Raw genomic sequence first — 21,482 nt, 5'->3', positions numbered from 1 at the left:
AAAGTCTGTTAATTTTAAAAGCCCAAAGTCTGCGATAGAGGGAGCTCCTCCGCCCCAGAGGAAACACTGACTTCCTCTTCATTTGCATAATAAACACAGTTAGTAGCGGTAAGTCTAACGGAGCCAGGTAAATCCTTAGGAGCGGCAGACATTTCCTACGTTTGCTGGAAGTGGTTGACCAATCCCAACAGAGTGAGCCAGTCGGCCAATCAGAGCGGGGGGTCAAAGAGACAAGAGCTCCAACCAAGGGATTCAGACCTAGGCTGAAAAGACGAGCTTCAGCATTGGACAATATGAGGAAGTGATACGTTGTCTGAACATTGGCCGCATGACAAACGTTAATATGTTGGTGGTTGTTTTTTTCATTTACATTATTGTGAATATTTATCAGCACTGGGATAGAAAGCTGAGTGACTGGAGAGAGAAGTCTAAATCTGACTTTCAGTTATGCGTTGCGCACTCTAGAAATATTTGTGCATTCTCAACAAAGACCTGCATGCGCACGCTCTCTGCTGCGGCAGGGTTTGGTTTAATTTATTGTCTTATTTTTAAGTCTCGCTGCCAAGGCCCTCCAATATTTCTGAACTGACACATATTGTTTTCATGTGTTCGCACAGAGGATCCTGTTTGTCGGCAGACGTGACTGGCAGCATGCCTCGAAACCCACAGCACAGACGAGCTTGCACAGATTTGTGGGCAGAGATAGCGCAGCAAAGAAGTGCAACCTACTTTTTTCTGTGTACTCACATGTGCTGCTTGAGTTTCCCCTGATAGAATTGGTGATAGCGTGTGTGGGCGTCTTTGCTAGATTAGAGTCTGTGTGTGTGTGTGTGTCAGTCACTGTCTGCAGAGTGAGTTAGTTTCAGATTTGCTCTTGACCGTCAGCACACACAAATTACTTTTGCTGAGCGTGTGTGTGTGTGTGAGTGACAAAACAAAAGTGCAGTTATTTATTGCAGTGAATCATCCAGTATGAGGACAAAATTAATGAGGCCTGAAACTGTGCTGCGTGGCTCAGAGCCATGCTTGTTGGCTGAGTGAAAGGACGAGCGTGTAAGTTAGAGCACTAGTCAGTGGGTGGGTGGTGTTTTAATTCATACTCCACCCTGTGGTCATTTTTTACACCACCAGAAAAAAAGCTAATTGAATTGTGTATCATGTGACGTGTTTTTTAACTCTGGAATGAACATTAAAATGCCAAAATAGTCCCCAATAAAAAAGTAGAAAGGATCATTAAAATGAGAACATTAAATATTAGAATAGTGAGAGTACATACTTCTGCCAAGGCCCAGCAGTCCTCTCACTAAACCCCATTTAGATTCCTTCGATCACAGTCTTTATTTGGAGCTGCACCGTAATGGACACAAGCATGAATATGAGTTCCCTCAACCTCCCTGATGTTTTTCAAGATCAAGATCTTTGAAATTATTCACTGACAAATCTATAAAAATGTTTGAGAATGCCCATTTTCGCAATGTTAAAGAAAATGAAAGCGTGGATCTGCACCAAAGTGTGATTGGTTCTTACAGGGCCAACACGGCAGCGTTCCCCCAAGTGGTGTGTTAACCCGTCCAGAAGTTTAGCTCGCAAAGAATGCAAACAATCAGGTGAAAACATAACCTCCTTTAGTTCAAGTGTTGAAGTGTAGCTCTGACTGATGAAACAAATGCACTGTACAGTAAATGCCTGAACTTGCTGCAGTTGGGTGTTTGGCGGCTGTGTCTGGGGAGTCTCTTGATGGAGCCATCACAGGTCAAGCACTGCCAGGTAATTAGTGTTCACAGCATCCAGTCCGACCGTAGCTGCTTCAAGTTGACAAGTAATGAGAGAGCCGGGGAAGATGAGCAAATCACCGGACACCGCAATCCTCGTCCTTAACTTAACGGATGACAGCTTCAATACACACACCCTATTATTACCTGACTGTCAATCCAAAGTGAAGTGTGGTACACATTAGGCACACAGTCTCGTCTCAGCCCGTGCAGGTCATGATAGGCAATGTGATCACTGTGGGAATTCATGTTAGCATTGCTGTGAATCTTATAAATAACTCTTGCCATGCACTGAATAGAAGCCTTATGTTACAGCAAATCGCTTGTGGCCATCCGGGCGCCTATATGAATATACGTTCGTCTAAAAATGAAGACGGGAGTTAAAAACAGTCAGAGGTTGTGGCCTGGACGAGTTTCTGAATGAAGCGTACGCAGTCATTTAGCTGCAAGTCATGGTCTGAGGTTGACCTGTGTATATTGTATGTTTGGTTAAACCCATTGCACTGGTGTAGTTTGTGACCACAAAAGGCTAGTCCTCTTCAAATTGTCGTTGCGGTGCCATACTGTACTTTTTTTTAGAGCCAAAATAATGCATGGATTCTTTGATATACAGGGGAAAGGGTATTTCTGGATTTAGCTTCTCTCTTTTCCAGACACCGGGAACGAGCTCCCTGCTCTCCCTTTCCCCCGCTGTGTTTATGCCATCTTCAAAACACTGTGATTGTGTATTTTGTCCAGACCTCTGCCAAACCTGTCTTCATGTGTCTGGAATGATCTTGGCTTGTCCACTGTGAAGCTGGGGATATAAACATAGCTGGACGCCTTCCAACATCCAGCAGCACCTCTACTCCGCTTGGTCGCCATCCAGTTTGCACAAGCGAGTGTTGTCTTTCCAATGACCATGAGGCCCCGGTGAAGTCGGGTCGTGCTTGTTTTGTGGTCACGAGTGGGGGGTGTGGCTCCTGGTCTGCGTGCCTGGACGCTAAATTTCATCTCACGCGCTACTACAGGGCTCTGTAGCTTTGAGGCCCTGCACAGAAAAAAAGAAAGACAGAAACAACACTTGGCAGCATTAGTCGGTTACCACATCGAAATATCTATAGGTCTGAATGTCAAGTCATTATCGAGCTTAGCCAGCCAGCTCTGTTACATAACTCCCATATGCATTCCGACTAGGGCGCTGTAAAAACAATCAAGGGGGAAAACAGAGGGAAATTTAAGACCCTCTAATGCCGTCAAATTCCTGTTGTGGATCGTGGAGCAGTGTCAGTCTAACACTAGTCTGGAGTCGGGCCCCAGCGCGCCCCTATAACCTCACATGCTCTCATCTGACATGCTGACAATTTGCCTGCGATACATCCGACAAATTGGTCTCAGTTGCCTGGTTAAGCTTCACGCTGCTGCTCAGGTGTCTCAGTTGCTTTAAGTCTAATTATAGACGGCCGGGGATAATGACGGCTTTGTGTGCGCATGCTAATCTCTCAAACAAGGTCTTTAAACCAGGCTTTCATTTGTATTGTAACACAAGTGTGGGCTTGGGGGTGAGATTAGGACTGGGTTTGCTGCTGTGGTTGGGGTACTTCTTCGGTCCATCACCTGTCATGGTTCAGGATGTGGTTCTGGGAGACATTGTACATTTTTGACGTTTTTGAGTTGGGGGAGTCGACCGTTCCCAGCCATACCTTAGCAGCGCCCTCTGTGACAAATGTAATGCATAACGTCGGCAGTTTTATTATGTGGGAGGAGCCCAGGGAATGAGACAACCCATTCTTCGTGGAAGGAATGTATCTTTTTTAATATTGTTGCCTCTGGCTCTGAGTCGAATGAGGTCATCTCCGCCAAAGATGTGGGGTCAGTGCCGGAGGGGTGGGGGTGGGGGTAAGGGACTGTGTCTATCAGGGCTGGGGACAGGTGATACCAGGCACTGCAGCAATATTCTTGAAACAATCAGTTGTTATCGTCACTTTGAATTGCTGGTGTGTTTTTAAGGCTGTGATATCACTCCAGGAGATATACAGGGTGGAGTTGCACAATCCCCCCCCCCCCCCCCCCCGCATTCAGAGGTGAGGGGCATCAGGGTCCGAGCCGGTCAGAGGCAGAGCAGGAGCAGGTTATTGCAGAATGTGGGTGGGAATAAGGAATAACTCATAAGCATTTACACACGCAGAAACAGACCTGCTAGATGTCAAGAGCACTGGTGTGACCAGGGAAAATGTTTAGTCGCACTTGATCGATTTCTGGTCACATGAATGACCGAAATGTTCACACTCTGAAGCCTTGTTTGGAACTGCAGAGGATCTGTCAGCAGCGGTGATGATTCACTGGGTTTCAGTTCTACAGAGCTGCAGTCGTGAAGGTTCGAGCCTCTGCTCCTCCAGCTCCAGTAACTCAACACAGTATCAATCTACATTTCTTTAATGGGTGTGACAGAATGAAGTGTGTTTCTCAGAATTGTTTCCCATATTCTCAGTCAAAGTTGAGTCTGAGTCACATTTGACGTTTCACAGTTTTGACGATTACTTTGTACTTTACTTTGTGCACAAAAACTCAAAAATTATCTCTTATATATATTTATTTTTTTATGTGGTTTACAACAGCACATATTCAGGATCAAGTCTCGCTGTAAAAAAGCTAATGGGTAACAACGGTGACTTAATTAGCTTCATTATTGTCATTTGTAGAAATGAAAGTTGGATTCTCCGTGTTTCATTTTATAAAATCCATTATGAGAAAAAGAACAACTTTCTATTCTGAGGACACAAAAACAATCATTTAAAAAATTGTTGCTAACATCGATAATCAATTAATTATTTGTTACAATTTATTTTTTGGGAATCAATCATTTCTTTTCATTTTGTTAAATTGTGTACGTAATATCAGCAATAACATTGAAAAGCTGTCTTTCAGAGAAGCAGCATCACAATGGAAATGTTTATCAGTTTTCTTTATTAAACTTTTCTTACATGGAATTCATACAGTGCTTCATTCAGGTGGAAAATATTTCTGTATTCTTTTCTATATTTATAACTCAAAGAATATCACAAGTGAAATACAGGAACCAAAGATCAAACAGAACTATCATGTTTATCAATTTTCATATATTTGTTAGTAAAGTTTTTCCTGAGGAGACTGCATCTGTCATGTCTCCTTACATCCTCACAATATTCCATTGAGTCCGTCTTTACCCACAAACCACAAACATCTGTAAGTCACCCGTCTTCACATTTCTCTCTTTCTCCTTCTGCTCATTTTCCAGCTCATCTCCCAGAGCAGGAGAAACCAGCAGCTCTGCAGCGGCAGGCCAGTCCAAGCCCGGCGGTCAGACCCATAAGATCTGCCTGGTGTGTTCGGACGAGGCGTCGGGATGCCACTACGGGGTCGTGACCTGCGGCAGCTGCAAGGTGTTCTTCAAGAGGGCCGTCGAAGGTAGGTTCCACTTTCCTGCATCCACTCCCTCATCAATCAGTCCATCATTCAACACAACGTGACAACCGGCATGACGACAAATGACAGGGTTCACACCGATGTTTCAAAGCCTCTGCACACAACCACCAGACGTTTCCTTAATTACCCCGACTGACTGGACCTGGTCAGGTGGAAAATGGATGGAAATATGGGGGGAATTTATGAGGTCATAAAACTCAAATCCAGTTTGCCCACACCCACACGGTCTTTAGAAGAGGTCTAATCAAACAACACGTGCATGGGCGGTTCATAAATGTGCAGAGGCTTCAAGAAGCATGTCGCAGAAATGTCTCTTTGATTCATTTTTGCACCAAGTATTCCTGGCCACATTTACACAAGGTTTAATCACATTTGCATATATTCTTTATTTATACATTCACAACCTTGTACATGTGCCCCTACTAGCAGTTAACATCAGTCACACTTTGTTCCAAAGGCTCGTTCATTTGAATTACACAAGGTCATCTCTTGAAGCTCTTCCCTGACGCAGGAATACAAATCTAATCCCTGTCTCACAGTCCGATGTCAGAGTGGAGTAGTTGAGCTTTTGTGGACACGTATCACTCAGTCCCTGTGCACGTTGGAATCTTGTTCCTCACATGTTACCGCCTCACCTTCTCCTGCAATTTCCTGTTTGTCCCGAAAACAACCAGGATCAAAATTACAAGCAAAAAGTTTGTAATTGTGATAAGAAATATTACCACTACCATGAAAATTTCCCATTAACACAGTATCGCCCGGTATCTTTATATGTTAATCTTAACACACCCATTCGACTACAGGAGTCAGATCATGTCTCAGGCGTGACGTTTACATGTCAGGAAGTTCACCTTAGAACTAATTGCCATGAAGAACTCTCCGTGAGATGGGAGGGGCAGGAATGCATGTGACAAATAGAAAGTGGTTTGGGCTAAATGCTTTCCGCCGTGCATTCCACCGCCCCCAGCTCCGCTCCTACGGATTATTGCATACACATTGATAAACAATGCACTGGGGAACAGTTACTAAACCACTCTGTTTATTGTATTGACCCTGCTCTGCTACTGACATAACCAGCACTAACAGTTAGAAGACCTACAGCCTGTTTTCTTGCCACACTCACTACCTGCCTAGTTGAATAATACAATTAGGGACCAGACTTGCTGCAGGGAAATCAGTTCTCTGACTGTAAGTGGATGTTGTGAACATGGATATAACAGCTCTGGACTAAAATGTGACCGGTGGTTAATGATGTCAGCATTTTTAGATTCCTCTCTGCAATGAAATATTATTTTAGGCTACAGAATATATGTGAAACCTGTAAAATGATATATACAAGCACTTGAAATGAACCGCTACAGTGAATGTCTAGAGTTGTTTGATTGCTAAGTATTATCCTGTAAATCAGCTGTTTTTATTCTGCAGTGTTTATCCAGGCACTCAACAGGAAGTGTGACTTTTATTTTGAAAAGAGCTACCGAAAGTAGCACTGAGATATGATATTCTTGTTTTTCTCCCCCCCACCCACAACTCTCCATTCTCTGGTCCTTGTCTTTATGGTGAAGGATGGAGAGCACGCCAGAACACAGATGGTAAATAATGCACTTTTAATAATATTCATAATAATGTGAAGATGATGATGATAATAATGATGATGATGATGATAAAACTATGGCCTCTGATTTGCCAGTGTCCCTGTATTTTCCTTCAGCACTAAAATAAAACCAGTCTGAATTGACACACGTACTGTGCAGTCTCCTCTGCCAACTCTCTGTTGATGCATGCGAATGTAATGATTTGGTAATTCAAATCCGAGTAAATTGCCTTTCTCTCGAGTTTCTGCTTGGACCGCTCCACCTCATCATCCTCGCAGGTGGCCGAGCAAATAATTGCCATCACAGCCATTTCCCGAATTAGCCCCATTTCTTTGCACTTGACCCACATTAACCTGCTAAGATCTGATGTCAGAAATCTCCCGTTTACATTTTTTTCTTCGTTTTTTGTGATTGTGTGTTTCTTTAACTCTGTGTTTCCCTGCTTCTGATGATTGTTGTATTGAGGCCGCGTCCTGGTACCTGTCATAGCAGTGACAGACATGTTAAACCAATCATTTTCCTATTATTCAGCTTGTATCAGTATTTCAGCGACAGGAAGATGGCGAAGCTGTTACTCTCAGTTTCCATGGGCTTTGCCAAACCCGTACATTTGCTATATGACGGGTTCCTTTGAAAAACGCCATCCTTGCCTGTCACAATTTCACAAATACAAGCCAGAGTTTGCTTCTTAATTAGCAGCCTATCAGATTAATTAACGATAATGGCCCCGGTTGGAGGACATAACTCTGCCAAGTTCTTATAGTCCCCTTTAATTCAATCAAGCTGCAACGAATTGCACACACTTAAAGTAATCAGTCCAGTAATCCAGATTCACACCAAAATTGAATAGGTTCTTCCCTGACTCGTACCGCATCCTTTCCCCCAGTGTCATTGTAATCTGTCCAGTCGTTTTTGTGTAATCTTGCTTCCAAACAAACCAACAAACAAACAAAAGGTCAGCTTAACTAATATTTATAGTTGAACTGAAAGAAACCCGGTACCTCCTCACTCTTACGGTGCAAACCACTCGTTGTTCGAGCCCCTCCGTGAGTGTGAGCTACAGAGACCAGCCCACGGCTCAGTCAGCCCACGCTGAAGGGGCTGCCAGGTCCTTGTTAGCAGATCAGGGCAGGATAAGGGAGAGAGGATATCAGTGGGAATCAGCTGGCCCTTTTTAACACCACAGATGGCTGTTTACGCCGTTGTTTGCAATGTCTTCCTGTGATATCAGCGATGGCTGCAACTGGCACCCCCGAGGCTGCTATCTTGTTGTCACACCACCAGCCCTGCAGATTAATTCCCAGTCTCTGTGGAGTCTGATTATTCTTGAGTTTCAAAGCTGGATCCCTCTATATAATATAATATAATATAATATAATATAATATAATATAATATAATATAATATAATTTAAATGCCAATACTATAATATTAACTTCATTATTATATGTTTATCGAATTTTGCCAAATCAACTAAAACACTGCATAGTTTAATAAGTGTTATAGTGTAAACGTGTGAAGAAGAAGTGTTTGAGATTTACATACAACAACAAAGACAGGACCCTGCTGCTCTGAAGTATCATTAAGCTCAGCTAATCATTGGCTTGAGGTCCCAGACTCATTGTTTGCAGGTACTCATGTACATGTATGTCAGCGGCTGTAGTATGTTAAGTATAGTCACTTACTGGGGGCGTAGAGGAGGGGGGGGAGGGGAGGTGATGTGATGTAAAGGCCTGCATGGTAAAGGAAGTTCTACCTGAAGCGACTCCCTGTTATTGAGGTATGACAGAGGTCTGAAAGCCTTGAAAATCGCTGACAGCCTGTCAAAGATAAACCTGTCAAAGCAGCTCAGACATGAACACAGACTCAAACTAGACGGGGCCCTTGGAGAGCGCACCTCTGCCACACTTCAAAACGTTGAAGTCAAAGCCTTGACATATCTCTGTTACTATTAGAGATCTGTCAAAAGTGCTTGTGCCTCACATATTGGTAGTTGTTGCAGGTTTTAAATTGTACAGATAGAGCAAATGAATAAAAATCTTCTCCCTATTGATAAATATTTGTATCCAGAAAATCCACATTTCATTTCTGGTCATAGTTATTACCACAGCATGTCATTGATCTGCCGGATAGATTCACAAAAAGTCGCCCCCATCTCCCGACGTTGAATGAGGGGAACAAATCCTGGTTCTGCACCCTTAATCAATTCTGCTCCAAAAGTTCACGTGTTCTTTCTCGGCCCAAACTGCATCTTTCCAAAAAGTTTCGAGGAAAATCAGTTATCTGGTTATTACATAATCTCATCTAAAAAACAGACAAACAAACATAACAAAACACACAACCTCTTTGGCAGATTTGAAAAGGCATTTTGTTTTTATTACTTACCAGTCTTTTGACAAATCAGAGTTAATTTAAACCTTTTAGTATGTGTGAAAAGTAAGTGTACACTTGCAGAGGCAAAACAAGTGGAGTTTCTATTGTATCGTCCAGTGCGATGATCTCTGAATCAATTGAGAATAACGCACAAAGTCTTGAGAGCACTACAAGGTTTCCATGCTGCTATTTTTATTTAACGTATCCTCTGCTTTTGCCTCAGCTCACAGACTAATCGCTGTGTATATCTGTTCTATAATTAGCAATGCTATTATTAAGGAAGTGACTAATGCGTGGGCTTTACCTGACCTCTCCATAGCTACAGTCATTGGGGAGTATCTTGTAGTTTAGGCACGCACTCAACCGGAAGGAGCTCATGGTCTTTTTACTTTACAATTTTCAAAGCACGAATACTGTTCAGATGAAGGCTGTGATCTGGTCATGGGTTTCTCTTAGTAGAGCTTGAGCTGAAACAGTTAGAGGTAATTAGACCTTAGGTGAGATGCAGTGTGGATCCTTTCAGTTGGAAAAACTGTGAAAAAAACACTGCCAATGTTTTGTTTGATTTGTTCTTTTGTTTTTCATCTCTTTTTCCTCTAAATTACCAAATTCTACAGCAGCTTCAGTGCACAACCTTCATTTCTATCCATCTTTTTTAGTATAAATACTTAACTAGAGACCTCGGTAGCCGTATAGAGCTCAATGTCAGACCTGAGGATGGTCAGACACGAGAGGCAGCTAATTTGTGATCGTAGTTAATTAGGACAGTTTGATTTCAGAGAACTTCTTTCTTTGTGAGACCTAGAAAGTGGCTGTGCATGCTCGGCGTGATGCAACGTCCCTTCATTAATTTTCTCCATTAGATTGATTATGTCTCAGTCTGAACTCAAAGAGAATGTGTTGATGCTTGAATAATAAGATTCATGTGACTCTCCTCGGGCTCCGTCAGACAAGTACTGTATGTACTCAAAGCAAATGTAACCACGTTGCATTGAGGCCCAGGCTCCCTCTTCCAAACTGACATTGTAACACGATGTAAAATAGATCGTCCTGCAATGTGAGTTAGGAGGGTCTCGCAAAACACACTATGATCTCGTACGGCTTTTCCTCAATATGTATTTCAGTGTTTGTGCCACGTTGGTGGACAAATATCTTAGGGTTAGGGTTAGGGTTAGGGTTAGGTTTAGGGTTAGGGTTAGGGTTAGGGTTTACACATCATCACGTGTGTGTTATTGTGCGGGGAGCTTTTGACATTGGAAAAGCTCGGGAGACAGCACGAGCAACAAATGTCCAACAATGAAATGCCCAAGAACAGAAAAGTACTAGTAAATACAAATAGATCATATAAAGTTAATGAAGAATGCTTAAGGGGATTCAGACAGGTACTGCGTGAATACGGACTTCCTGGGGCTGTGATATGAGTCATTCAGCCCCTATTACCAGAGTGATATTGTGTTCTTGGATCTCACACATGTATTCGTGGGTTTTGACCTCAGTCAGGCTGTCCCTTGTCCCGAATCCTATTTATGATCTTCATGGACGAAATCTAATGCTGCGGCTGGGAGGGAGGACAGTGGCTCTGCTATTTGCAGATGATGTCGTTTTGTGGCCGTGACCTTCTGGATTGGTTTGAGGCCAAGTGTGGAGTGTCCACCTTTAAGTCTTGGGTCATTGTTCCCTGCTGTAAAATGAGAGATCGTTCCCCTTCTGGTGGAGTTTGATATTCTGCCCAAAGTGAAGGGTTTAAAGTGTTCAGGGTTCTTGTTCAGGAGTGAGGGTACAGAGCAGCGGTAGCTCGACAGAGGGATTGATGAGTTGTCAGGTGACAGAGCTGAGTTCGAAGGCATCGACTTTCGATTTTCAAGTCAGTCCATGATTTAACCATCGCCTCATGGTGATGAGCGTTGAATATTGACTGGAAGGATGAAATAGCAGATACGAGTGGATAGAATTGATTAACTCCACAGGGTGACTGAGCTCAGCCTTAGAGAAAGGATAAGGGTTAGTAAGTCCCAGATCAGCAGGGGCCACGGACTCGAGCCATGAGGAGCTGCAAAAGGTGGTTAGAGAGAGGACTGCCTTTGTTAACCTGCTGCCTCCGTGACCTGACACCATGTAAGGGAAGAAGATGGAGAGTTGGATGGAGCAGGAAATAATGAGCTTGGGGAGGGGGGGGGGACTAATTCACTGTTGGGGTTGATCTTTTTATCAGATTTGATTAAATCAGTTTCTGTGAATAGTGGTGCTTGTGCATCACTGACATACAAAACGTTTCATGACGTTAACACACAGAGCAAATTCTCGCCTCTGGTCAAATATCTCCTGCTGTCTCTTATTAAAATTCACTTAATTTAATCACATTTTTGTCCCTGGTTTATTTGCCCACATCCTGATTCCGTAGGGGAGTGATTCTCAGTTGGTAAAATAATTATTATGAGAAAAGGAAGCATTGTGGAACATTTTTAGATTCTAGGTCATGTGCCACCATGGGGAAGTTGGCCACGTTAACAATATCTGATTGTTGGGCTACAAGAAGTCATAGTTGTAGATCGTGCCGTGTTGTGTTAAGTAAAGCTGTCAACACCAGTGGGACACCACAGGTTTCTCCGACTTACTGTAGAACCAAAAGGTGGTTAGTGTGGTCAAAATACGTACTGCTCAGACTAATCCTGCTTAAACCCACTTAGCCTGCTAATGTCTCCCTTCTTCCTCTTCCTCTTCCTCCTCCTCTCCCCTTCACAGGCCAACACAACTACCTCTGTGCAGGAAGGAACGACTGCATCATAGATAAGATCCGCAGGAAGAACTGTCCAGCCTGCCGCTTCAGGAAATGTCTTCAAGCCGGAATGAACTTGGAAGGTAAACAGGCCCGGCTGCATTCAGACGGCAGCGAGCGCTCACATACCGGCGTTAGAGTCCCAGAGAAGTGGCAGTTCGAGTGGACTCAGTTTTTTTTAATATGGCGTATTTCTGGGTGAAATGGAACATGTGATTGGGGTGTATTTGACATGGGGGGGTGGATTTGATTGGACAATTAAAAGGTTTGCATGGCTTATCAGCTACAGGGTGGAATGAATCAAGTGCAGCTCAGCCACATGTAAACCCTTCAGTTATACATGTTGGGCTGGATGTAGACACTCCCAATAAGTATTTTATGAAAACAATCATTTTGCGAGACGATCGACAATATACAAATACATAACAGAACAGTTATAATAGGGATTACTGTTTATCAGGTTTTTGACTTTTTATTGTCTTTTGTCAAGACCAAGAAGAAGAACCTAATCAAACTTTGCTAACCAGATTTTAATAAAGACTTTAACTTATTTAAAAATATTGAGTCTGGGAAGATTCAAATATTATAATCAGTAAATCCAACACAATCTTAGAACATAACCAGAAAAAATATAAACCTCAACACTCAAAACAAACGATCGTTCAGCCATTTAATATTTGAAAATTATACAAAACTATATTTAATTTACTGTAGAATTACTGAAAACCTTTTTTAATATCAGGCTAAACCAGGGGTCAATTAAGGCAACATCTTTACAAACATATGCTCTGTTATTTATTTTTTTGCTAAAATTTAGTTTTCCAAAACGCCAACATTTGTGGGTTAAAACTGGAAAAGAAGAATTTTATTTTGATTTCATTGTTTTTTCCTATGTTGGTAGGAAAGGAACAGAGAAAAAAAACATGCATTCAAACATTAAACCTAACCCGTCACCATCACTGTGAATGTTCTATACAGCATCAAAGCCTGGGTAATGACAGGGGAAGGTAGGGATGAGGAGAGCTGCTCGTTTTTACTGAAAGACCTTCTGCTTCCACCATTCCATGAGAAATACATCACCGAAAACACTCTGTCTCTCACAGACCTGACTCTTACGTCAGATATAATGTCTCTGGTCCCATATGATTATCTGGCATTTTAACGTTTGGTTGAAATACAGTAAAAAAAAAAACGGTGACAGTGACAGAAATGAAAGCAGATTACCTGCATGCCTTGAAGATCTGTTTTCAATTAGTGGCTTTGATGCTTTCAAGGTCGGCCGATTTAAGAGCGATAAAGTCAGACCTTGAGATATGTGAATGAACGGCCTCCAGGCGAGTGTAGTGTCACGACTCTGCAATCTGCCACAGCTCTGTGGAAAACGTGAGTCGAAGGGAAGCGCTGAATGTGAACACATCTCTATTACACGAAGATAGAGCTACACTTCTGAAATAAACGATCTCTTTCATCCGGCCCTGGAAATTACTGACGATTGTCGAAACCTCCATGTGCAAGTCCTCCTGAGTGTTTTGCGGCAGCACGGTGGTCCTGCAGTATCATCTATACGAGGGTCTATGGATGTGGTTCTGCACACGCTTGCTTATATATATGCCACAGTGATCAATGAATAATGCATCCAGGGTCAAGTCCAGGCCTTGGATCACCTGATGATCTTCCACCTGGTGCTGCTTCAGAGGACGGAGGTTCAGGGACACAACGGGGAGCCGGGTTGAGGAGCACGGGAAGCAACAGGTCGGGTACAGCCTCTGCCTTAAGTGCCCGGGGCCTGGCTCCTCGTGTTGTTCCCAGCTGAAGCTCCCTCAGGGGCAGTAAATTGTTGTCAATCGCTTGTACAAATTAGTGTTGAGTGAGACTGCATTCAAGCCGTGCTGTGTTTGTTTGTCAGGCGGAGGTGAAGGTAGTTTCACAGGAGGGGGGGGGAAGAGAGAGAGAGACACAGAGAGAGGGATTTGATGGACGTCGGTGATTCAGCAGACAAACTCCCATCGGAAAGGCTCTTAGTTGCCATAGAAACACCAGGAGAGGAAATTAAAAAAGGTAGAGAGGAGGAACAACACGCTCTTTCATGATAACCTCTCACCCCCCCCCCCCCCCCCCCCGACATGTTTCTGAATATTTAGTTTCAGAGAATGTCAAAAAGACTCTTAGATAATCTACATATTGTGAGCAAAAACACAGCTATTGTGCTCAAGAGATACTACAGGTCCATTTGCTCCTCTGAGAAATGGAAAGGGTTTTGAGGACTTTGCAGGTAAACGACTGGACACGGGCCAGCTCCTTGAATTCTTCTCACCTTCTCGTCAGAAAACACGGCTTCATTTTATTGTTGTTATTCTAGCCAATCACCAACAATCCAGCCATTTAGTTCCAGTGACTGCTGCACTTGTTTCAGTTTTACTCCAGGGTTGAGGTATGAGGTGGGCTCAGGCCAGAGTGGGCACAGTGTGTAGAAAGAGCTGGGGACTGAGACCAGGTGAGGAAATGTCCTGATGTGATTGGTGGTCGTGTTTAGACCAGGGAGGGTCTTTCTTTTTTTCTCCCTTAGATACTGTGACTCATTTCTTGATGCGTCAGACGATATATACCTGGTACATTTACTTCTTGTGAAGTCTCAGTGGAACTGGGCATGAGAATAATATGGTTGAAGATATATTGTTATATAGATCTGCAGGAGACTGATATGGATTCTTTTGGGGGTGATGCCGATTCCAAACGTTATAGATACGGATACATCGGCTGATAAACCTCTTTAAAAGAAAATTGGTAATATTTAGATTTCTAAGATGAAACCCTTATGACGAAGAAATAAAGTTGAAGCTTGATATTAAATATATAGAACTTGTTTTAAGAAAATAAACTTAATTTGTTTAGACATGAAATGTAAACATAGATGCACATCTTTGCTGTGTTGTTCAATCTGTAAAATAATAGTTTTTATGTCGCTAGAGCTTCATATCAACAGATCTTCATCGGGCAATCGGTAAATCCATTGAGCTCTGTTTCTGAGGCATTGCCCTGGGCTGTGGGAAATAAGAAAAGAAAGGTTTTATTAATAAATAGAAGTTTGCCAAAAACCAATTGAATTTAGTTTACTACCTTCAGGCAGCCACTAAGGTTGAAAATCCATCTAGCTCTTTCTGTGGTGTTGAGAACTGAGCCTGTGCCTCATTCCTAAAAAGTAAAAAAAGTAACAAATTCACAACAAATGACTGTCCCTGCTTCACTTTCCCCTTCCTCCTGTTCATTTCCTCTGCTCCACCTCTCCCTCCAGCGAGGAAAAACAAGAAGCTGATCAAGATGAAAGTGCAGCGCCCCCCCGGAGCGGCGGAGCCCATCAGCAGCATGCCGGTCTCCGTCATCCCCAGGATGCCCCAGCTCGTGCCCACCATGCTGTCTGTGCTCAAAGCCATCGAGCCGGAGGTCATCTACTCGGGCTACGACAGCACTCTGCCCGACACCTCCACGCGGCTCATGACCACCCTCAACAGGCTGGGGGGGCAGCAGGTCATCTCTGCAGTCAAGTGGGCCAAGTCCCTGCCAGGTAATCAAAATCTCCCCCCCCCCCCCCCCCCCGTGTCGCCCGGGGGGGGTGTTTGCTCAGGCCAAGTGTGACCCTGACATTATTAACGGGCTGAAATCGAGTCCAATGTGCAGCGAGGCGAGATGAACCAGTGGTGGGGGGGGGGGACGGACACACATGTTCAGCCATTTGTTATTTTTATCACATGCAGCTGGTCAAGGAAGTTACATCACTTAAGAGATCAAACTGGGAACATTTCCTTTGGTTGGTTGTGCACGGCTTGGCAGACTAGACGTCCAGGCACGTAACGGCAGTGTGTTCACTTTTGCCCTCTAGTGAGACGAGCATCTGTTTGTCAGCATTGTTACCGCTCCTCTGTAGAAGTGAGGAACAGGAGCAGCCGCGAGAAAATGCAAAATGTGTTTCGTGTCCCGCGAAGGTTTGGATCCATTCGATCAAAGCTCTTCGGAGTCGTCCTGATAAATGAGGAGCAGCACATGAGGACATTAGCAGAGCATCCTCGTCAGTAAACGATTAAACATTAGCTCCAAGGTGAAATAAGATATATTTACATTTTTACCATCGTCCCACATAATGCCAGTTCATGTCGTAAACATTACTAAAGATAACGGCCGGGTATTTGAAGGCCTCTCGTTTCCACGACACAAAAAAAAAGGACACACCAGGGTTCTGACATGTTTACCACCCGTGCTCGTCGCTGCTCATGAGAACGGAGGCACATGACCCTGTAATCGCTGCAAGTATTCGCTTGGAGCTTTTCCCTTCCCTCTGTAATTGCTGCTGTTGGTCACGGCGAAGATTTAAGATCCGATTTCTCAGCGAAGCCGTAAACTTTTTTCCCTTTTTTGTGTGACAGTGTGTTGAGCGACAAATCTGGCTCCAGTCTCGTTGTGTGTGTGCGCGCGTTGTCGGCAGCTGGCGGCCGGCCAAGGTGATAGTGAGGAAAAGCTCCGACGGGGGGGGGGGGCAGGCTCTTACATAACAGCGCGGGGTTTCAAACAAATGCAATGTGAAAGGACTTTTACATGTGCAGTTCCACTTTTGAAAGTTTCGACACTGTGGAAACAACACAACTGTGGTTTGAATCCAAATGTGAACATCGACTTAACTAGATTTCCTGTTCTCCTGTGTCACTGTATTTCCCCTGAAATCTATATTTAAAGATATTGTGTGTTTTAAAAAAAAGCATCATGAATGGATGCATCATACAACTTAAGATGACAGATAACATCATCACCTTTGAATTATTTTGTTGCCCAACAACTAAACACCCAAAATATATGATCCCTTTTAATTTGTTGTGAATGTGTTTGTGTCTTTCTCTCCCTGTGCACCGTGTCTCGATTTTTCTTTGTAATCCTTTTTTTTCTTCTGACCTTCCTTAAGGCTTCCGCAACCTGCACCTGGACGACCAGATGACGCTGCTGCAGTGCTCCTGGCTCTTCCTCATGTCCTTCAGCCTGGGCTGGAGATCGTATGAGCAGTGCAACGGCAACATGCTCTGCTTCGCCCCCGACCTCGTCATCAACCAGTGCGTACCACCGCCAGCTGCTGTGTGTTTGTGCACGGTCCGCTCTCCGGAGCCACATTCTGTTGGCTGGTTGCATTTTTCCGCGTTCGCTCATTTCGGGGTGTCGGGCTCGCCTCATCGCTTGGCTCTCACGCTCAAACATGTTTCTGTCAATGACTCAGATTGAATAGAGGAGGGGGCAAGTCGTGGGTAGAGGGGAATTTGACTGAAACTGAGATTAGTTTATGAGGAAATTTAACTGAACCTGAAAGGAATTTATGAGGAAATTAGATTAAGACAAAGATACATTTTTACAGGTAAAATTAAACTGAAACTGAGATTAGTTTATGAGCAAATTTAACTGAACCTGAAAGGAATTTATGAGGAAATTAGATTAAGACAAAGATACATTTTTACAGTTAAAATGAAACTGAAACAGAGATTAGTTTATGAGGAAATTAAACTGAACCAGAGAGGAATTTATGAGGAGGTAAAACGGACACAGAGATGAATTTATGAGAAAATTAGATTAAGACAAAGATACATTTTTACAGGTAAAATTAAACTGAAACTGAGATTAGTTTATGAGCAAATTTAACTGAACCAGAGAGGAATTTATGAGGAAATTAGATTAAGACAAAGATACATTTTTACAGGTTAAATGAAACTGAAACAGAGATGAGTTTATGAGCAAATTAAACTGAACCAGAGAGGAATTTCCTGGTAACTTTAATTCAACCAGCCGAACCTCCTCGCTTGCTGCTTAACCCGCAGACATAAGTGGAATTGATCTTTCTATCTACTTCTCACGTAGAAAAGGGTGTAAAGTGTTTTTAAAGCTCTCTGGATGAATCAGCTCTTATTTGCTTATTGCATTAGCACATTCCTCACGCAGCCTTGACCTCAGTACTTCAACGGTGAGAAAATGATTGTGCCGGTCACAGACTCCGGTCTCTGGGGGAAACAGGATCGAGGCTAATCCCCTGTTAGCTCGTCTGTTCCCAGAGAGCTGCTTGTCATTTGAAGGGTCAGAATTCAAACACTTGTAAAGAGGTGAAACAACATTTGGGCCATTTCCTCATCTCAATCCTTGAAAAGTCCCCACACTTTTATACATGCCCCGGAGACAGAGAAAAGTCTCTGGGGCTAATGCTAGCCTGTGTTCTGCTAGCTTTGCATTTTTCCAAAAAACAGTTTCCCAAAACGGATGCATATTGTTTCCTGATAGAAATATTGTAATTACCACTCAATGTGCGATATAACACTAATAAGTAATAATAAATTGTTTATATGCATCAGTGTTCCATTTTTTTCAGAAAGACTTTAGCTAAAAAAATTACAAATCCATGGAAATAATCAAAATTATAATTTAAAACAAGAACTGTCAATTATCAATAAGTTCAACAGCATCTAGAGTTGATCAACGTAATCAGTAATACGTTTGGATATAGTACACCACTGAAACACATCTTGGATTCCTCAGTTTGCTGAACACGTGCGCTGAGGTTCTGTTCTTCTATATAACCACTGACTCTCGTGCAGCCATTTGGAAGTTGTCTCCAAAGTGCAGAACCTTTTCTTTATTTCGTAAATGTGTGTAAATGTTCTTTACTTTACGCTAAATGAACGACCCAACCCTCTTGTTCCTGAAAACCTGCAAATAGCTCACTTCTCTCTTAAGTACCTAGAAAGAGAGATCTGATCTGTGACATGCAAACTCAAAGAGATCTATAAATAGTAGTGAAAGGTGAAGAGGTCACGGCCGGTGGCGATGAAGCTGGTCATAATGAATAAAAGGCCGATAAACCCCCAGGCCACAAATCTGCAGAATGTGCCTCTCTATTGATTCTGAAGGTAGAAAGTAATGTGGACTGTGAGCTGGTGGGAGCGAGGTCTGAAAATCCATCAGCACTGATTTCACAGTCCGGTTTCCTCTCGCAGCGCTGAAGCACTTCCCTGCTGGGGCTGTTTATTGAGGAGGAGAATAACAGGATGAGTGAAAGAGCCTAAATCTAATTTGTATGTCTCTCTTCTCCCCGTTTTCCTCCCTTCCCTCCTTGTTTGTCTCTACCTATTCTACACCCCCCCCCCACCACGTCTCTTCTCTCTCCATTCCCTTTTCCTGCCCTCCTTTCAGAGAGCGAATGAAGCTGCCCTTCATGAACGACCAGTGCGAGCAGATGCTGAAGATCTGCAACGAGTTTGTCCGACTGCAGGTGTCCTACGACGAGTACCTGTGCATGAAGGTCCTCTTACTGCTGAGTACAGGTAACAGAACACAGTCTGCTTGAAAGGAACACACGCCGACATTTGTTCTGATTTAAAATCCACTGTATCGAGCAGGTAATGCAGCTGAAACCCCTCGCTGGTGAGGTAGTGGTTTGTGTTGTGGATGGAGGATAAACATTATCATAAATGCGACCAGAATGCAGCTTCTTTTCCACATCTGATAATTGCGAGTGCAGGCTGCAGCTCTGGGTCTGTGGAGAAGCTTTAAAGAGTGCGTCAAAGCCGAGCCTGTCTTTACCTGGTTTGAAAACCCTTTCACTGTATGTGGCACAGGAGTTGATCCTTTGCACCACTTTGCTGCAAATGAAGGTTCGTAACATCACTCAATCCGTTATATAAAACGTGTTGCTGTAATTCAGTGACTCGAGTTGCAGTAATTAGTCGACTGACAGGAAATTCATTGTTTCAGTACTTCCTCTTTTGAGTTTCAGCAGGTGTCTTTGTCGACAGATTTTTTTTTTTTCAGCCCAGTGACAGAAACAATGGCGTTGCTTTGTTTAAAAAAAAAAATTGAACTCACAGTTCAATGAATGCATCTCATCTCGGAGGGGTAGACCGAGCTTTGTAGTCAACATGTTTGCAAATTGCTTGAATTAAAACGCTTTGTGAAAAACTGTTTTTTTTTTACAGTAAAAACCTTTTTCCCAATTTTGATAATTTCAGATTTGAAGAGTGGAAATTGGACACAGAACAGATTTGTCATCGTGGTCGTCTTTCTAAATCTATCCTTCGCTTGAGTTGCTTTAAAATGTACAAATCAGTCTCTATTATTAAAAAAGGCACATGGAAGCAGTGGGCGGCCATTCCAGCAACACAATTATCACCATTAAAATAGCAGAGTTACATTACACAGCATTTTTCTGACTTTGTCCCAATTATGTACATTTCCCCTTTTTCCCGGAGAGGTGACTGTTCCACCACAGTCTCGGAGAGGATGCACTTAAGAGGCGATTTGCTCGTTACGTGCAGGAAATAACATTTCCATAGGGAGCACTGGTTGCATGTTCTTACCTGAGAGCTATTTCCATCTGCTCCCCTCGGGGATGGAAATACTATCAGGTTAGAACAACTTTGGTTTGAGCCGTCGGAGTCAGTCCCCCGTGCACAGGACTGAAAATGAAAGGTCAATTTGCTTCGACCTCTGGATTACGTTCAGAGGGGCCGACCTCACTTTCTGCTCGACGGGATATCAATTACTGTCAATGAAAGTCACAGTGATGCATTAAAAAAAAATAAGAAACGCAGATTTTAGTGCAGAAAAGCTTGAAGAAAACCCGTTTGCTCTCCTGTAGGATTTGTCTCTCTGCCAAACCTGCAAAGGCATAATGCAGAGGCCAGATTGCACCGGTCTGATTATGTAAATCTGTATTTCATTCTGATCCCGGCCTCTTTGGCGTCTCATAATCTCTGGGTCAGTGACTGTGGCTCATCGCCAGGCAGCCGGCTGACGAGGAATCCATAATGTGTTGACGTGGTTGTTATGACAACTGCACACTGATGTTTTTTTTTATCCCTTCTTGGTATTTTTTTTAATTTTTTTTTTTTCTCTTGCTCCTGACTCGTGACCGGCTCAGAGTGAATCCTCAGCTCGTGGTCTTTGAATCACGATGCACACACAGAGTGAATGATGTGATTTTTAGTCTTTTTGCATATTTTCCACAGCCTACAGCGTTCTGTTGGGGGGGTGCGTGTGTTCATCTGTGTGTGTTTACCCAGCCTCTCCCCAGGGTCGGAGTCGGGGTCCCACACAGTCAGTTTTAATGAAGTTTTAATGCCTCGTGCTGTTTGTTGCAGCGGGGGGGTGGGGGGGGGGGGACAGGATGAAGAACAGACTCGCACAGATAGAAACATTGTGGATGGATTTTCAGTTTCAGACGGATGTTTGAAAATGAATAAGCAGCTGTTCACATCCCCAACTGTTCAGATGTATATGTTTATGAATGGGCCTGTTTGTAAATTACACAGTTTAGAGTGTAAATATAAACAACATGTGACGTCACAGGGACCTAGTTCGGACCTTGTGGATGGGACTGACGCTGCAAATAAAGTTTGAGTTCAGGAAATCATTCATTGACAAATGTTTATTTTTTTGTATCTGTGTGTGTGTGTGTGTGTGTGTGTGTGTGTGTGTGTGTGTGTGTGTGTGTGTGTGTGTGTGTGTGT

General features: G+C 43.2%; 1 protein-coding gene across 2 annotated transcripts in view; it reads left to right on the top strand.

Moving 5' to 3' along the window:
- LOC128456718 (glucocorticoid receptor) overlaps window positions 1-21,482 on the top strand; it is a 58,756-nt gene that overhangs the window by 31,659 nt on the left and 5,615 nt on the right. Inside the window, exons 3-8 of one of the 2 annotated variants that reach the window (XM_053441013.1) lie at window positions 5,029-5,198; window positions 6,782-6,808; window positions 11,925-12,041; window positions 15,251-15,520; window positions 16,907-17,051; window positions 19,168-19,298. In XM_053441013.1, the coding sequence (XP_053296988.1) occupies window positions 5,029-5,198; window positions 6,782-6,808; window positions 11,925-12,041; window positions 15,251-15,520; window positions 16,907-17,051; window positions 19,168-19,298 (860 nt within the window). The remainder of the gene's footprint in view (window positions 1-5,028; window positions 5,199-6,781; window positions 6,809-11,924; window positions 12,042-15,250; window positions 15,521-16,906; window positions 17,052-19,167; window positions 19,299-21,482) is intronic. The other variant, XM_053441014.1, reaches the window with a different exon arrangement.

Source organism: Pleuronectes platessa, chromosome 15 (assembly GCF_947347685.1).
Source record: "Pleuronectes platessa chromosome 15, fPlePla1.1, whole genome shotgun sequence".
Classification (NCBI taxonomy): Eukaryota; Metazoa; Chordata; class Actinopteri; order Pleuronectiformes; family Pleuronectidae; genus Pleuronectes; species Pleuronectes platessa.
The sequence above is the reverse complement of the archived record's forward strand: the minus strand, read 5'-3'. Positions and strand labels throughout refer to the sequence as shown.